Source organism: Vombatus ursinus, unplaced genomic scaffold, assembly GCF_900497805.2.
Source record: "Vombatus ursinus unplaced genomic scaffold, bare-nosed wombat genome assembly UNPS02001287.1, whole genome shotgun sequence".
NCBI classification, from domain to species: domain Eukaryota; kingdom Metazoa; phylum Chordata; class Mammalia; order Diprotodontia; family Vombatidae; genus Vombatus; species Vombatus ursinus.
Genome location: NW_020941065.1, coordinates 1,427,819 through 1,442,755, shown reverse-complemented (window position 1 = coordinate 1,442,755; position 14,937 = coordinate 1,427,819). Strand labels below are relative to the sequence as shown.

At 50.9% G+C, this 14,937-nt stretch overlaps 1 protein-coding gene across 1 annotated transcript in view; it reads right to left on the bottom strand.

Annotated features, from left to right (window-relative positions):
- The window catches only part of PLBD2 (phospholipase B domain containing 2), a 33,305-nt gene that overhangs the window by 3,268 nt on the left and 15,100 nt on the right, over window positions 1-14,937 (bottom strand). The window contains exons 3-10 of the mRNA XM_027862704.1: window positions 14,419-14,577; window positions 13,202-13,302; window positions 10,337-10,551; window positions 8,311-8,408; window positions 6,083-6,243; window positions 5,453-5,548; window positions 4,786-4,857; window positions 3,376-3,528 (exon numbers count right to left, since the gene is read on the bottom strand). Of these exons, the coding sequence (XP_027718505.1) occupies window positions 3,376-3,528; window positions 4,786-4,857; window positions 5,453-5,548; window positions 6,083-6,243; window positions 8,311-8,408; window positions 10,337-10,551; window positions 13,202-13,302; window positions 14,419-14,577 (1,055 nt within the window). The remainder of the gene's footprint in view (window positions 1-3,375; window positions 3,529-4,785; window positions 4,858-5,452; window positions 5,549-6,082; window positions 6,244-8,310; window positions 8,409-10,336; window positions 10,552-13,201; window positions 13,303-14,418; window positions 14,578-14,937) is intronic.

Sequence of the window (14,937 nt, the reverse complement as noted above, 5' to 3'; positions counted from 1 at the left end):
AAGAGCATGATGGAGAGAATTTGGGTAAAAGTCAATAAGACAAGCGATCTTGTCAAGGGAGTATACTACAGACCACCCAGACAGAAAGAGGAAATATTTGAGTTTGGGAAACATCACAAGCCTGGAACAAAACCATGATAGTGCTGAAGGACTTCATTTATCCAGATACATGCTGAAGCTCAATCTCTCTGCCCACCACAGATCAGAGAATCATTTCTTCCTTCAAAAGGCAGAGAAGCCAACAAAGAGAAATTCAGTTCTAGATCTGGTTCTCACAAATTGGAAGGAACTGGTTGCTAGACTAAAAATAATGGGAACCCTGAGGAGTTCTCCCTTGTGAACACGCCATCAGAGAGCTTCTGATAGAAAAGCGGAGGGGAAAACAGACATGGTCTGATGGCACCCTGCATTGCAGGTGAGCAGATTTCAAAGGACTGAGACCAAGGATGGATGAGACAAAGCTTGGGTGCCAAGAACTAAAATTCTTCTGAAGAGGTCACCTCCTAGTTGGTGAGGAAACTCCCAAGAATGAAATTTTAAAGATCTAGGAGAAAAAATTCCAAAGAGAAAGAGAAATAGGAGTTGCCTGAGAGACTTGATGTGAATACTCAGAGAGCTCACTAAGCAACTTATATTTAAAAAAAAAAAAGATTTGAACAGAAGATAAAAGATAATTGGGGGGGGTGCAAGAGCATGGTGTGTTGCAGCATTCACCAAGGGTGTCTGGAGTGCTCAAGCTCAGAATGACCCAAGGCTGGAAAGGAAACCTAAGGACAACTGAAAACAGGCTGCTTTGTTTTTAGGAGAAAGAGAAGGGTCAAACAAGAGACTGGACCACTGCTCGGGGCACACGGAATGATGGTAACAGACAACGGTCAATTAGTCAATCTACAAGTACTTATTAAGCACCTACTGTGTGCCAGGCACTGTGTTAAAGTACTGGGGACACCAAGAAAGGCAAAAAAACAGTCCTTGCCCTCAAGGAGCTTACAGTCTATTGAGGGAAGGTAACATGTAAATAACTAGGTACCTGTAAGATATGTAGATATAATATATATTATACATATACATATACATAAATACACACATATATACACATACAAGATATGTAACAAAGTAGGATAAAGGGGATATTCCAAAAGAGGAAAGGTATTACTAGCGGCTAGGTGGATCAGGAAAGGTCTCCTGCAGAAGGCAGGATTTGGGGCAAGTCTTGAAGGAAACCAGACAAGCCAAGAGGCAGAGGTGAAAGGTCAGTGTTCCAAGACAGACAGTGCTAAGGCACTGAGATGGGTGGTGCAGCACCATCTTTAAGGAGTGGCAAACAGGCCAGAAGAGCTGGACTGTAGAGCGTGTGAAGGGGAGAGAGGCATGAGAAGGCTGGGAGGGTAGGTAAGGGTCAGCTTATGAAACGCTTTCAATATCAAAGGGCTTCTATTTGGTCCTGGGCGTGTCAGGGAGCGATGGGAGCTTAATGAGTAGAAGGAAAATCCCCTTGGCACCTGAGCGGTGAGTGGACCAGAGTCAGGAGACCAACTAGATGTCTGTAGAGTAGACCTCTAGAAGAGAGGTGATGAGAGCCCAGACTGAGGAAGCAGCCACTGCAGAGGAGAGAATGGGACGTACGTGAGAGACAGCGGGAAGGTGGAAACAACAAGGCTTGGTAACGGACAGGATGTGTGGGGTCAGAGAGAGGAGTACGGACAACCCCGAGGCTTCAGGCCTGAGTGACTCGGACGATGGTCGTGCCCTCAATGGTACTAAGGGAATTGGGAAAAAGGGAGAGTTTCTGGGGGAAGATAAGGAGTACAGTTTCAGTCATGCTGAACTTGAGACACCCATGGAACACTCAACTGGGGATGTCCAAAAGGCAGCTGGAGAAATGAGACTCCAGCTCAGCAGAGAGTCTAGGGCTGAATCTAAAGACATGGGGATCATCTGAACAGAAATGATCATTGAACCCTTGGGAGCTGGTGAGATTGCCAAGTGAGTGAGTGGAGACAAAAGAGAGAGAAGGGCCCAGGACAGAGCCTTGGGTAGTGGGCATGACAGGGATGAGTAACCAGCTGAGCAGGAAGAGTCATGCAGGAGGAGGAGAACTGGAAAGAGAAGAACAGGGAAGGAGAACTTCCCAGGGAAGAAAGGGCAAGAATGGCCCAATTTTTTTTTTTTTTTTTTTGGTGGGGGAGGGAGGTATGTCTGTTTTCTCTACCAAGAGCAAACTTCAGACAGGAAAATGGGGTGGTGCGGGGACGGATACACAGGATGAATAAGGAGATAGTAAATAAAAACCAGTGGACCTTGGTGAAGTCAAATCACCTGGTCCCATAAATCACATCTTTGGTACTCAAACAGCTGGAAGAAGTAACTGCTGAGTCACAATCCCACATTTAAAAGAACATGGAGAATGGGAGGGGAACCTTAGGAGAGAAGAGCAAATGTCCCAATTTTCCCAGAGAAGGGAAGAATGGTCTGTAAACTCTCAACAGCAGAGCCTGACTTCAATTCCCAGAAAACAACTCCAGAAGGGATTATTAAAGGGATGGTCTGTGAAAGCCTAGAAAAGGAAGCAGAGATTACAGAGAGCTGGCAAGGCTTCAGTCATAACAGGTCATGCCAAACTTGCATCTTTTCCTTTCTCGCCAGGTCACTAGCTCAAGGGAAATGCTGCTCACAGAGGTTACGGAGATTTTAGTGAGACACCCGACAAAGTGTTACACGGAATTTCTGGGGAAAAGTCAGGGAGATGTGGCCTAGATCAATGGGGTCAAACTCAAAGGGAAACAGATCCTTGAGGGCTGCATGTTGGCTAAGAAAACCACCAATTAACATTATTTATGTTTTATTGTATTCTTACTTATTTTATTACACATTTACTGCTTTGGGCCTCTGGGTTTGACTCTTCTGGGCTAGATCATACTATAGTTAGGTGGGTTTTGAGCGATCGGGCTCTGAGTGGTTTGATCACTTGAAAGGAAGTGTCCATTAGAGTGCTTTGCCCCAATTCCTTTCAATACTTTTAGCAATAACTTTTATCAAAGGAACAGAAGACACGCCTCTCAAATGTGGAGATGTGATGGAAGAATGGGCTTCTTTCTTTCTGTTCTTTCAGAACAGAACTACAGCCTTCATTCACAATCAAGGAAACATTTCTCCACGCATCTCATACACCCATTAGGACCTAAGAGATCACCTTCCTAACCCGACCCCATCATTGGACAGCTAGGAAAACTGAGGTCCAGGAAGAGGAAGGAACTTGACCTCAGTCACATTTCCAAATTTCAAAGTCCAGTCACCCGACTGCAAATCACGGGTTCTTTCCGGTGCACACCACGCCGCCTCTACAACAGTAAGAACAAAGTCTGGGGTCCTGACCTCATCAGCCGGATCATGGAGTCCACGTCATGCACCAGTGACTGGTTCCGTTCAAAGATCCGGGCTCGGGGGCTGCTCTTGTATGAGAACCAGTCGCCAAATTTCTTCACCAGGTCTGGCATCCCACTGGCGTTGAACACAGATTCAAAATACCTGGGGAGTGGAGAAGGGGAAGGCAGGGTCATCTCCACTCCATGCCCTCCCCCCACACCCCCCACCCCACACCACCACCCGCAAGCACCACTGTTTTCTGCCTCACTACAATGACAGATTGAGGTCTGGAGGGCACCTCACAGAGCACTGAGCAAACCCTGCTATTTGGTAGACAAGGAAACTGAGGCCCAGAGAGAGAAAAGGACAGAGAATCCACAGCGGGGCTGAAATTCAAACCCTGGTTTTCTGGTTCTGGGTTCCACATGCTTCCCACTACCCCACACCAGGTCACATGATACACTTACTGTGGTGAGAACTGTCACTATCTTAGCGTGGCTAGGTGGCTCAGGGGATAGAGCACTGGACCTGGAATTTAGGAAGCTCTGAGTTCAAATCTTGCCTCAGACACTTAAGTAGCTGGGTAACCTTGGACAAGTCACTTGTAACCTCTGTCCGGCTCAGTTTCCTCAACTATAAAATGGGGATAACGACAGCATCTACGTCCCAGGGTTGTTATAAGGATAAAGTGAGCTCTAGAAATGTTACTTATGACCTATCAGTGCCTTCATAGGCTCTGCTCCACGAGGTCAGCACGATGCTCTCCAAGAGTGGGCACTTAGTCATGAATGAATGAATGAATGAATGAATGCTAAGGGGGTCATGAATTTAATTCAACAAACCATATGAGAGGCAATACAGCAGGCACCTCAAATAGAAAGGGAGGTCACTAAGCTGTACATAAGGACTCCTGGGGGCTCCATACTGACTTCATTTTAAAATATAGTATTATCTATGCTTTATTGTATCTTTACTTATTTTGTTAAATATTTCCCAGTTATATTTTCATCTGGTTTGGACCACACTCGTGCATGATGAGGGCCACACGCAGCCCCCAGGCTAGCTGTTTTGACACCTTTGCTATAGTGGCTAAGACACTGGACTTGGGGTCAGGAGGACCCAGGTGCAAATCCTACTCTCAGACACTTTCTAGTTATAGGGCCCTAGACAAGTCTAGGCCTCAGTGTTCTCATCTGTAAAATGGCCTCTAAGTTCCCTCCAGCTCCAAAGTGATGAACTTTGTAACATTTATCAAGCAGGGCCTCAGTGCTACGGGGGGTGCAAAGCAGAACACAAGCAGCAGATGGCGCCTTTCGACTGCTTCTGCCACGCTCCCCATCCTGCCTCAGAGAGGGCCCAGACCCCTGCGGGAGCAGAGCAGAGGGGACGAGGGGGGGAGACCCAGCGGTCAGTGCTCACGGTAAGTTGTAGCTGGCCCAGTAGCCCTTCTCATACAGCTCCTGAGTCTTGTCAGCCACCACCACCATGCCCCTGGGACGCAGGAAAGAAACACAGAATTGAGGGGTTAGGTGGGACCTCAGGAACCGGATCCAGTCCAACCCTGGCCTGACCAGGACTCCCCAGATCGACAAGTGACCATCCGGCCTCCCAGAGGCCCCACGACCTCCCAGCTGCCCAGTCAGCTTTTGGTAACCTCTCAATATCAGGAAGTTCCCCAACGTGAAGCCTCGCTGCCTCAGGTCCAGCCTCCCCCAGGCTCCTGTGGTCTGGGGGCCACACAAAACAAAGCCGGTCCCTTCCATCTGATGGCCTTTCAAATATTTGGAGACGCTTTTCCTGTCCCTCCCACCCAGCTCACCCTACCCCCAGGTACTCTATCCTCTCCATATTCAACATTCCTATGCCTTCAAATAACCAGGTCCTCATTCCCGACTTGACAAGACCCGGGGTGGCAGGGGTTACATCCAGACTCTCTCAGTGAGGCATTCAGCCAGTCCAAACCCAATGCCCCTTCCCCAGCTCAAGGTAGCCCCTCACCCCGTAAAGGTCAGACGGATGCAAGGCCATGGCCTGCCTAACTCCCTAGAGCCCCAAAAGGGAGGTGGGCTGGATGCTGGACACTCACGGAATCTGCTCCAGAATAGTGAGTAGGCCATCCTTGGGCTTGGACCTCCCAGGAATAAAAACATTGTAATCTACGATCATCCACTGGTTGTTGTATCTGCCGAGGAAAGAATGGGGGTGGGAGCGGGGATGAGGGGTGAGTAAACAGAGTGCCGATGACCTCTATCCCAAGCCAGACCTGACCCAGAGACCGAGAATTCAGCAATGCTGAGGATCACCAGGGACCTTGCCGATCCAGCGGGCCCATCCTGCCTCTACCTGGTCCACACCCTCGATAGCCCCGGCCAGTGGAAGACGCGGAATCTCAGAGATGGAGAAGGCTCAATAGAGCTCTGGTCTCATCCCTCGTCAAGGCCTCAGTTTCCACATCATTAAAATGAGGGGGTCTCGAAGGTTCCTTCTAGCTCTAACAGGCTCTGATCCATCACATAGCCACCACACTAAGCTTCCCCAAATACAGGGGTTCCCCTCTTCCTACCAGACCCAGAACAAGTCTTCTTTCCACCTGGCTCTCAAGGCCCTCCAAAGCCTGACTCCGCCCAGCCTGGGGAACCCCATGCCCTCCTGGGCTGTTAAGTGACTTCCTAAGGACACACTAGGGACGGCAAAGTCCCTGAGGTCTGCGACTCACGTGCCACTGTTGAACTTCTTAAAGATGGCGGACCACGTGGACCCATTGTGGGCCAGCCGGTTGGCCACGATATTACGCAGCCACTCGAGGACGCTGTTCTGAGGCTTCACGTACTTCCACAGCTTTTTGTTGTTGTTGCCAATGGTGGTCTCCAGGGTCACCTGCGGCCAGGGCACAGCCGTGAGACGAGGGCCTCGTGGGCACCGGCCACCTTCAGCCTCCTGTCTGCCTCCGTGGCCCCTCCATCTGGCAGGGCTTCTCCCATCTCCCACCACCCTCCCCCTGCAAGGTCATCCTTATTGGCCGTTCCTCTGGATCTGCATGTTAACTCCCATCAGATTGTAACTCTTTGGGGATGGGATTGTGCCTGGACACTGCCCCTGGATAGTGGAGGGTTGGGCTGTGCTGGCTTCAGTCCTCCACCATGCAGCTCCAATCTCTCTGCAGACTGACTTCCCATTACACTGCCCCATGCACGCTATGTTCCAGCTAAACTGGCCTATCTATTACTCTCATCTCCCACCTCCATGTCTTCGTACAGGCTGTGCCACCCCCCCACCCATGCCTGGAATGCTCTCCATCACCTCCAGCTCACACACAGTAGTGTATTTAGAGCTGAAAAGGACCTCACAGCCCATATGTTCTAAGAGACTACGACCCATAGAGGGTAAGAGACTTCCCAAGGACACACAAGATTTCTGGAATCCTCGCGTCTATTCGAGACTCAGCAAAATTACAGGCCCTTCCACGAGGCCCTTCCTGACTCCCTCAGTTGTTATCAGTTTCCCCAAAAGTAACTTCACACATATTTTGTACTAACTTAGCTGCGTAAACATTGCTCTCCCAGGAGAACGAAAGACCCCTGAGGGAGGGACTCATTTCACATCCCCCGTGCCTAGCGCAGTCTCTGGCACACAGTAAGGATTTAATAAACGCTTTTGGAATTGAACGGAATCTAGACACTGGAGAGGCCGTATAGTCCAGTGGAAAGAGCACTGGGATTAAAGCCAAAGAACCTGGGTTCAAATCCCACTATTACCTGTACGACCTTGGGTAGATCGCCTTATCTCCCTGGGCCTCAGTTTCCTTGTCTGTAAAATGAGAGTTAAACTAGATGGCATCTGGGGTCCCTTCCATCTCCAGATCTCTGATCTTCTGAGTCAAACAGCTGTACATCTATCACTTCCGCTCCCTAGGTCTCAGTTTCTTCATCTGATAAATGGGAACAAGAATGCTCCCACTCCTCATTTCACAGGGCTGTGGTGAGGAAGCGGCTTTCTCAAACGTTCAAAAGCCCTTGTGGAAATGTGAGCTGTCACCGGCAGTCACCGGCTCCTCGCTGGGTGAAATGGGAGACCACGCCACTCAGACTGAAGCTACCTTTTTTTCAGGCTTTGGAAGAGTTTTCATCTCAGGATCAAAGATTTGCTGACAGGCCGTGTTTCCCCCTTCCAGGCCTTTGATGAGCTCAAACATGCTGAGGCTCACAGATCTAGGAGGGGAGGGGACCGTCTGAGGTCATCTGGTCCAACCCCCTAATCTTGCAGATAAGGAAACTGAGCCTGACCCTAACCCTCAATGACTTGGCCAAGACGAGGCAGGATTTGACTGCTGGTCTTCCCGACTCCCAGTCACTCTCAGATGACCAAGGGGCTTCAACAGCCCAACAGGAATTAGATCACAGAGAAGTAGAGAGCTGGCATTAGAGGGAAGCAGCCCTGGGTTCGAGTCTTGCCTCTGAAACCCATTGCCTGGGTGACCCTGGGCAAGTCATCTAACTTCTCAATACCCCCGGGCAGCTCCTGAGACTCGTGGTGTTGCCAAGCAGGCACCCCTCTGCATTGGCAGGATGAATTTCCCTACTTCAAAGAAATTATAAACCCAATCGTCCAGACTTCAAGGACCCTGAGAGTTCACCAAGGTGGGTTCGTTAGACACAGATCTCCCCAATCCCTCTAATCCTGGGCTTCCAGGGCTGCCACGGCCAAGAAAAAGTCAACACCTCCCTAAACTCAGAGAAACACGACCTCGCCCCAGCATTTTACAGATGGGGAAGTTGAGGCCAAGAGGGGAGGTGACTCGTCCAAAGTGACCCAGGTAGCGGCTGAGGCTCAGAGGTGATCTTTCCACTGTGCTACACTGCTCCTCCAGGTGACAAAGGCCTCAGGAGTAACAGAACTCAGATTCTATGTCCCGAGTTGGGAAACAAGAGGAAAATGATCACTCACCAACCCACTGCCCAAGATGTAGAAGTCGTCGCAGGAGAAGATGGTCCCAGGGTAGGAGGAGAACACCTGCTCGTTCCCAGGGATCAGTGGTGACCCACCTAGGAGAGACAGCGCCGAGGAAGACCCAGCTCCGTTAATCAATACAACGATAAATCACCACCACCACCACCGCGGCCAGCTCCCCCGTCTAGGGCCCTTAAGGCTGACAAAGCTGCCCCCTCACGACGACTCCAGAAGACAGCTGGGCTCAGAGGCTGGGTGACTCATCCAGAGTCACCCAGCCTATGAAGGTCAGGGCTGAGAATAAAACCCATGTTTTTGTGGCAATCAGGGCTGTGACTTATCCAGAGTCACCCAGCCTATGAAGGTCAGGGCTGGGATTCAAACCCACGTTTTTGTGGCAATCAGGGCTGTGACTTATCCATAGTCACACAGCCTATTAAGGTCAGGGCTGAGAATAAAACTCACGTTTTTGTGGCAATCAGGGTTAAGTGACTTATCCAGAGTCACACAACCTATGAAGGACAGAGTGGGATTCAAACTCACTTTTTTTTTTAAGACAATCAGGGTGAAGTGATTTGCCCAGGGTCACACAGCTAATAAGGGTCTGAGGCCAGATTTAAACTCAGGTTCTCCTGATTCCAGGGCTGGTGCTCTATCCACTGCACTACCTCGCTGCTCCTTTCTCCAGTTCATTTTACCGATGAAAGAAACTGAGGCAAACAGGGTTAAGTGACTTGCCCAGGGTCATACAATTAGGACGTGACTGAGGCTAGATTTGAACTCAGATCCTCCTGACTCCAGGGCTAGTGCTCTATCTACCGCAGCACCACCTAGCTGCCCCTCAAACCCAGGTCAGCTGACTGGTCTAAAGCCAACTTCTGTTCCCCTTTGCTGCCTCGTTCACCCAAAAGGGATTTTCCCTTCTCCTCCGGAGCCCAGATCCCCTTCTCTTCTGCATGCCCCCTGAATTCCCCCCACCAGCCAACGAGGCCGAGGTCATGAATCGGCACCAGGGTATCCATGGCCTTCTCAAGAACATCCCCTCTTACTCTCTCGATGGGAAGCTGTCCACTGCGGATGTTAATTGAGTCAGTCAGCACTTATTAAGCACCTGCGGTGTGCCAGGCACCGTGCCAGGCACCAGGTTAACAATGATAATAAAAATTAATGAAGAGACTAACGACCTCGTTGGCGTAGGGAACTCTGGGAGGAGGCTGTCTCTGCCAATGCAGGGGGGCAACTTACGGTCCAAGTCTCAGAGCCCTGAGAAACCGAGTTATTTGCATGAGGTCACACAGTCAGGATTTATTAAAGTTCATAAAGCACTTTGCATAAACTCTCTTATCTGATCCTCAGAGCAACCCTGAGAATGGGGTACTTACTACAGGGATTATTAGCTCCATTTTATAGATGGGGAAACTGAGGTCCACAGGGTAAGATGACTTGTCCAGTGTCACACAGCTAAGAAAGTATCAGAGGCAGGTTTGGAACAGAGGCTCTCCTGAGTCAAACACCCTCCCTCACTGCAGATGCTCTCAACAAAGAAGGGTTTGGGATAAGGTGTGTCCAGGAAGCCACGTTACTGACGGACCGGACCAGAGGACCTGGTCAGAAGACAGTCTCAAGAACGCCCAGCCCTCCAGGGTGAGGGCACAGCAGAGCCTCGTGGTGGGAAATAGACCTAAGCCCTTTTCTGGGAGGGAGGTGGGGAAACAAGGGACCAACGGGCCTAGATCTGAAGCGGGCAGAGACCTCGAGGCCAACCCTCCCACTGAACAGATGAGGAAACTGAGGCCCAGAAGGGCTCACAGCAGCACAGATCTGCAGTGAGCAGGGACCTTGGAGACATCTAGTCTAACCCTCTCATTAACAGATGAGACCCAGAGAAGTCACGTAACTTCCCCAAGATCACACAGCGCATGACCCCTTCTCGCGCCCTCCTTTTTGGCCCCGGCTGCCAGGCACCCCCACTCCCCGACCAGAGCCCCAGCCTTACTGTGCGTTCCCTTCCCCCGGTACCCACCTTTGGGCAGCGTCCGGAAATGGAAGGCGTATTTCTTGATGATGCGAAGCATGTGCTGGTAGGAATTCCAGGTGTCGTGGGACACCAGCAGCTCGCTGTTGTTGGGCAGCAGCTTGATAAGGGCCGAGCAGGAGCCCGAGCCCATGACCCGCCTCTGCTGCGTCTTGTTCAGGGCGGGTTCCAGGTCCTCCAAATCACCCGACAGCTGGAACAAGCTGAGGGAGGGGGTGTGGCCGGGGTCTCAGTCTCCTGGGTAAGGAGGAGGCGGCCACTGACACCCTAGTATAAATTAGGGTAGCAGGGCCCTTAGGGAGGCTTGGAAGCAGAGCCCCAACCGCCCAACTGGGGACAGGGTGCACCCTGATTCAACTCAGCAAGCATTAAACTCCTAACATCTACTCTGTCCTTCTATCACAACAGTGAGCACCTGGAGAAGAGGAGACATCTTCCTTTCCTATCTGGGTCCTGAGCGCTTAACACGATGCTGGGCACAGAGCAGCTGCTTAATAAAGGCTCATTCACTCATTCATGAAGTCACCTACTGTGCGCTAGGCCCTGGAGGTACAAACCCCAAAACGAAAAACAGCTCCTGCCTCCAGGCCTCCATTCCTGAGAAGGAATGCAACGTGCAAAAACCTGTGAAAACCTGCGAGAAGTTGGCCCTGAGCCGGGCTATGAAGGAATGGAGAGATTCCAAGAGGCCGAGGTGATGCAGACTGGCAGGTTTGGGAGGCCTCCTCACCCCACTCCGGGCAGAGGCAGTAACCAGTGCCTGGGGCATCCGTACCCACCGAGCCACCATCGAATTCTCTGGAAACCGGGCCCGAGCGAGACCCCAGCTCACGAGGCAACCGCGAGTTACCTACGGATGAGTGCTGCTCTCTGCCATCTTAGGATGATGCAGAGATGCAGGAGGCCTCTCGAGCCCCACTCACCAGGCATCGACGACCCCACTGGGCGAGGGAGAGGACGGGGCACGCTCTGCTCTCTCCGCTACATCCAAGCGCTCTCCCCGCCTCACTCACTCATTAACCACTTCTTCCCTACGCTTGGATCACTAGAACCTTCTAATGGCTAAGCTTAGGCTCTCTTATTTCTCAGAGTTCTGCAACATGACCCATAGCTTTTCTCTACCCCAGAACCTTGGTCCTCGCACTCAGGGCATCCAAAGTCCATCCTGGTGTCCCCTGAAACGCTCGAGCTCCCTCTGGGTCCCTCCCTCCGCTTCAGCTGCCCACAGGAATGGTCAAACCTTAGACCTCGTCATCACTTCCATTATCTGACCTCTCAAATCACACCTTCTGAGCCTCATGTTTGGTCCCCTGGCTGCTCCCTCTTCTCCTAACCCTCCTTACCCTGACCGTCAGTCTGTCCCTCCATCCCCTCCTTATACTCCCAGATCTGACCCCTGAACTGGCCTCACGTTCTAGCTGACTAGGTCAACTCTGCATCGTCCTGGAATCTTGAACCCCTCAACCCCCTTGTCCTATCAACGCTTATGCCGTCCCAAAACCCAACCACAGGTTTACCACCATCGTCCACCCTCTCCACTCCTATGTGTCTGAACACTCCCAGAAGACACCGATTAGATCTACTACAAATTCATGCCATCTAAACTCAACTGAGCCCCCATTGCTTTACGACAATCCTTTTATTCTTGTCTGTTTGAGAGTGATACCCACAGAGCCATTGTGCCAGAACTCCTGCTCTCTCCTCAAACCTCCAGAATCCCTCTTTCCCCTTGTCCTCCAGACCGGCAGAAGGCTTCACTTTCTACTTTGTTGAGGTAATGGAAACCACTCATTTCTCCTACTCCACACCTCAAGCACCCTCTCCGTCTTCACCCAGCCTTTCCTCTTGCTCCAGTCTTCAAAAGAAAAAGAGATTTCTCTTTTTGAGGCCAACCTTTACTTTCCTTCCTGTTTGCCGTGACAGTTTGGCCCACTGATCACTTCCTTACCCCTTCTGGGCATGTGCTATGATTTCTTCCCAAAGGCCTGTAGCAGTGGGACAATAGGACAGAGCCTGGGACTAGGGGGTGAGGAACCCTGAGTTCTCACTCTGGGTCCTGTCCCTTTCCACTCTGTGGGGCCTCGGCTGAATCCCTTTCGCTCTCTCTGGTTTTCTCCGCAGCACAATTCTTGGCTGGCCTACCTCAGAAGAAGGAGGCTGATCAGATGAGCTCATGTCTGCAAAAGGCTCTTTCATAGACTATAAAGCATTAAACACAATGGATTACAAACACTGGGTGTTTGGAAGGATTGTCATTGTTTGTCCTTTGTTCTCAAAGAGGGTCTTGACATCAGGGAGGTGATGCCATGACCTGCAAGTGAACTGGATTTAAGTGAGGCAGGGCTGTGCAAAGCCACCAGCCTCGCTTTCTCCTCCGGAGCCAACTGGGTCCGGTGGCCAGATACAGATCAGGATGACTGGAGATGTCCCCGGATACAATGGGAGATCTTGGCATTTTTAAGCTAAAGTCTTTGCCAGGTCTCAGTTTGTCTGAGGCAACACCCATTCAGTGATTAAGGCTAGTGAGAAATGAGGCAAAAAAATGGCCTCTTTTACCTAGTCCAAAAAAGAAAAAATCTGTCTGAGAAGGGAAGACCCTCGGAGATTCTGGCCAAAACAGAGACAAACAGCAATCTGGAAGGAGAGAAGGTACTGAAGGCAGGGGGGAGGAAGAAGGGAGAGGCAGAACGAAGAGGCAGAAAGTCTACCTATTTCTCAATTTTGCCAGAAACTGGTCTTGAGGCAGAGACGTCAGTTTCTATGAGCAAAGTTCATTCTCCGAGTTCTTGCTTCAAATAGAGGTTACTCTCTCTCTACCTGCCCAACTCCTCCATACCCAAGAGGGTCACTTACAGGAATCCAAAGGCGCTGATGGTGAAATTCTTAGATGGGAAAGCTATGCGTCCCTGGTAGCTGTCCTCCAGTCCCTTCAGCTGCAGGAGAGCGAGCTCCACCTACCAGAAAGACAGACAGACATATGGTCAATGGAGTGGTCTGACCCAGCCTTCAGGAAAATGCAATCACATGATGTGGTAGGAAGAGTCTAGTCTGGGACTTGGAAGACCTCTCTCAAAGGGCAGTGTAGGGCCCCCCCCTTGCTCAGGGCCCTGCAGAGAGGCTCACCCAGCCATGCCCACCTGGTGCCAGTCCTCAAATGTCCCTGCCTGAAGCATGATCATAATCATGCTAAATGAACTCAGGCCAGTCCCCTTCTCTCTCTAGGACTTATTCACTTCATTTATATAAGGAAAAAAAAGAATAAAATGAAGGTTTAGTACAAGGTAAGTACACCTGGATCCCCTGTATAGATCCATGGGTACCCCCACAGATCAACGTAGGCACTTAGTAATGGCTTGCTAATAGTGTTTAGTAAAGCCTAGATTAAGGGTAGGTACTCAGGACACACCTACAGATCATTCCAGACCCCTGTGTCCTCAAGCAGGGCCTTCGGCCTCTCGTGGCCTCATTTTCTGGGCGGTTAAGACGCAATGGCTTCCAACGTCCCTTCCAGGCCCAAGTCTGTGATCCTATGTCCTTTCATTTTACAGATGAGGACACTGAGGCTTAGGCAGGTCACAGGATCACAGATTCAGGGCTGAAAGAGACCTCGCTGGTCATCTAGTGTAACCTCTTCAATTTTACAGATGAGGAAACCAAGGACCAATGGTTATGAGACCTTAGATGTAGGGCCGGTAGGGACCTCAGAATCCAATGACTTCAATTTACAGATGAGGAAGCTGCGGCTCAGAGGGGTCCCAGGGTCACAGAGAGCTGGAAGGGACCTCAGAGTCCACGGACGGATCCCAACCCCCCGATTTTACAGATGCCCAAGGTCACATAGAGAGCTCAGTGTCACCGCCAGGGTTCTAGCAGATCTTCTGTGTCCAAACCCAGCACTCTCTCCACAGACCCCATGGTCCCCAAGGACCTCTGTGTTTGGGGCCTTTAAATGATTACTGGACAGCATGGACAGGCCGACACACGACTGCAATGGGAGGGGACTGCGGGTGACCAGAGGGACATCAATGGCCAGGCAAAGAAAGGCCCTTCCCCCCTCCCGCCACACCCACCTGGTGCCAGTACTCGACGTCCTGGCCGGACGCGATCTGCTTCTGCATCCAAGCCAGGTTCAGCTCGATATAGGTCTTCAGTTTCTCGCAGTAGACAGTCTCATACTTGAAGGGGCCACAGTAATCCACCACTGTGTTCATCCAGTGCATATAGATGAGCTGTGTATGGGGAGGGGACAGAAGGTGAGACTCATGGGAAGAGCCAGGATCCAGGGGCTGCCGCCTACCTGCCCACCCCACCTCCCCACCTTCCCTCACCCCAGAAGGCCAATGGCATCACTGCCTTTATTCAGTCTGTCCTCCCATTACCAAAATCCCAAGCAAGGCTCCAAGGCCCTCCATTCCATCCTCCCTTATGCCAAAAGCAGCCTCCTTTATTTGGCCTGTGAAGCCTTTCCCAATCCCCCTTAACAATGAGGCTTTCCCTCTGCCCACCATCTCCCATCTGTACTGTCCATAGCTCTTTGCACAGCTGTCTCCCCCATTAGACTGTGAGCTCAAGAGCAGGGATTATCTTTA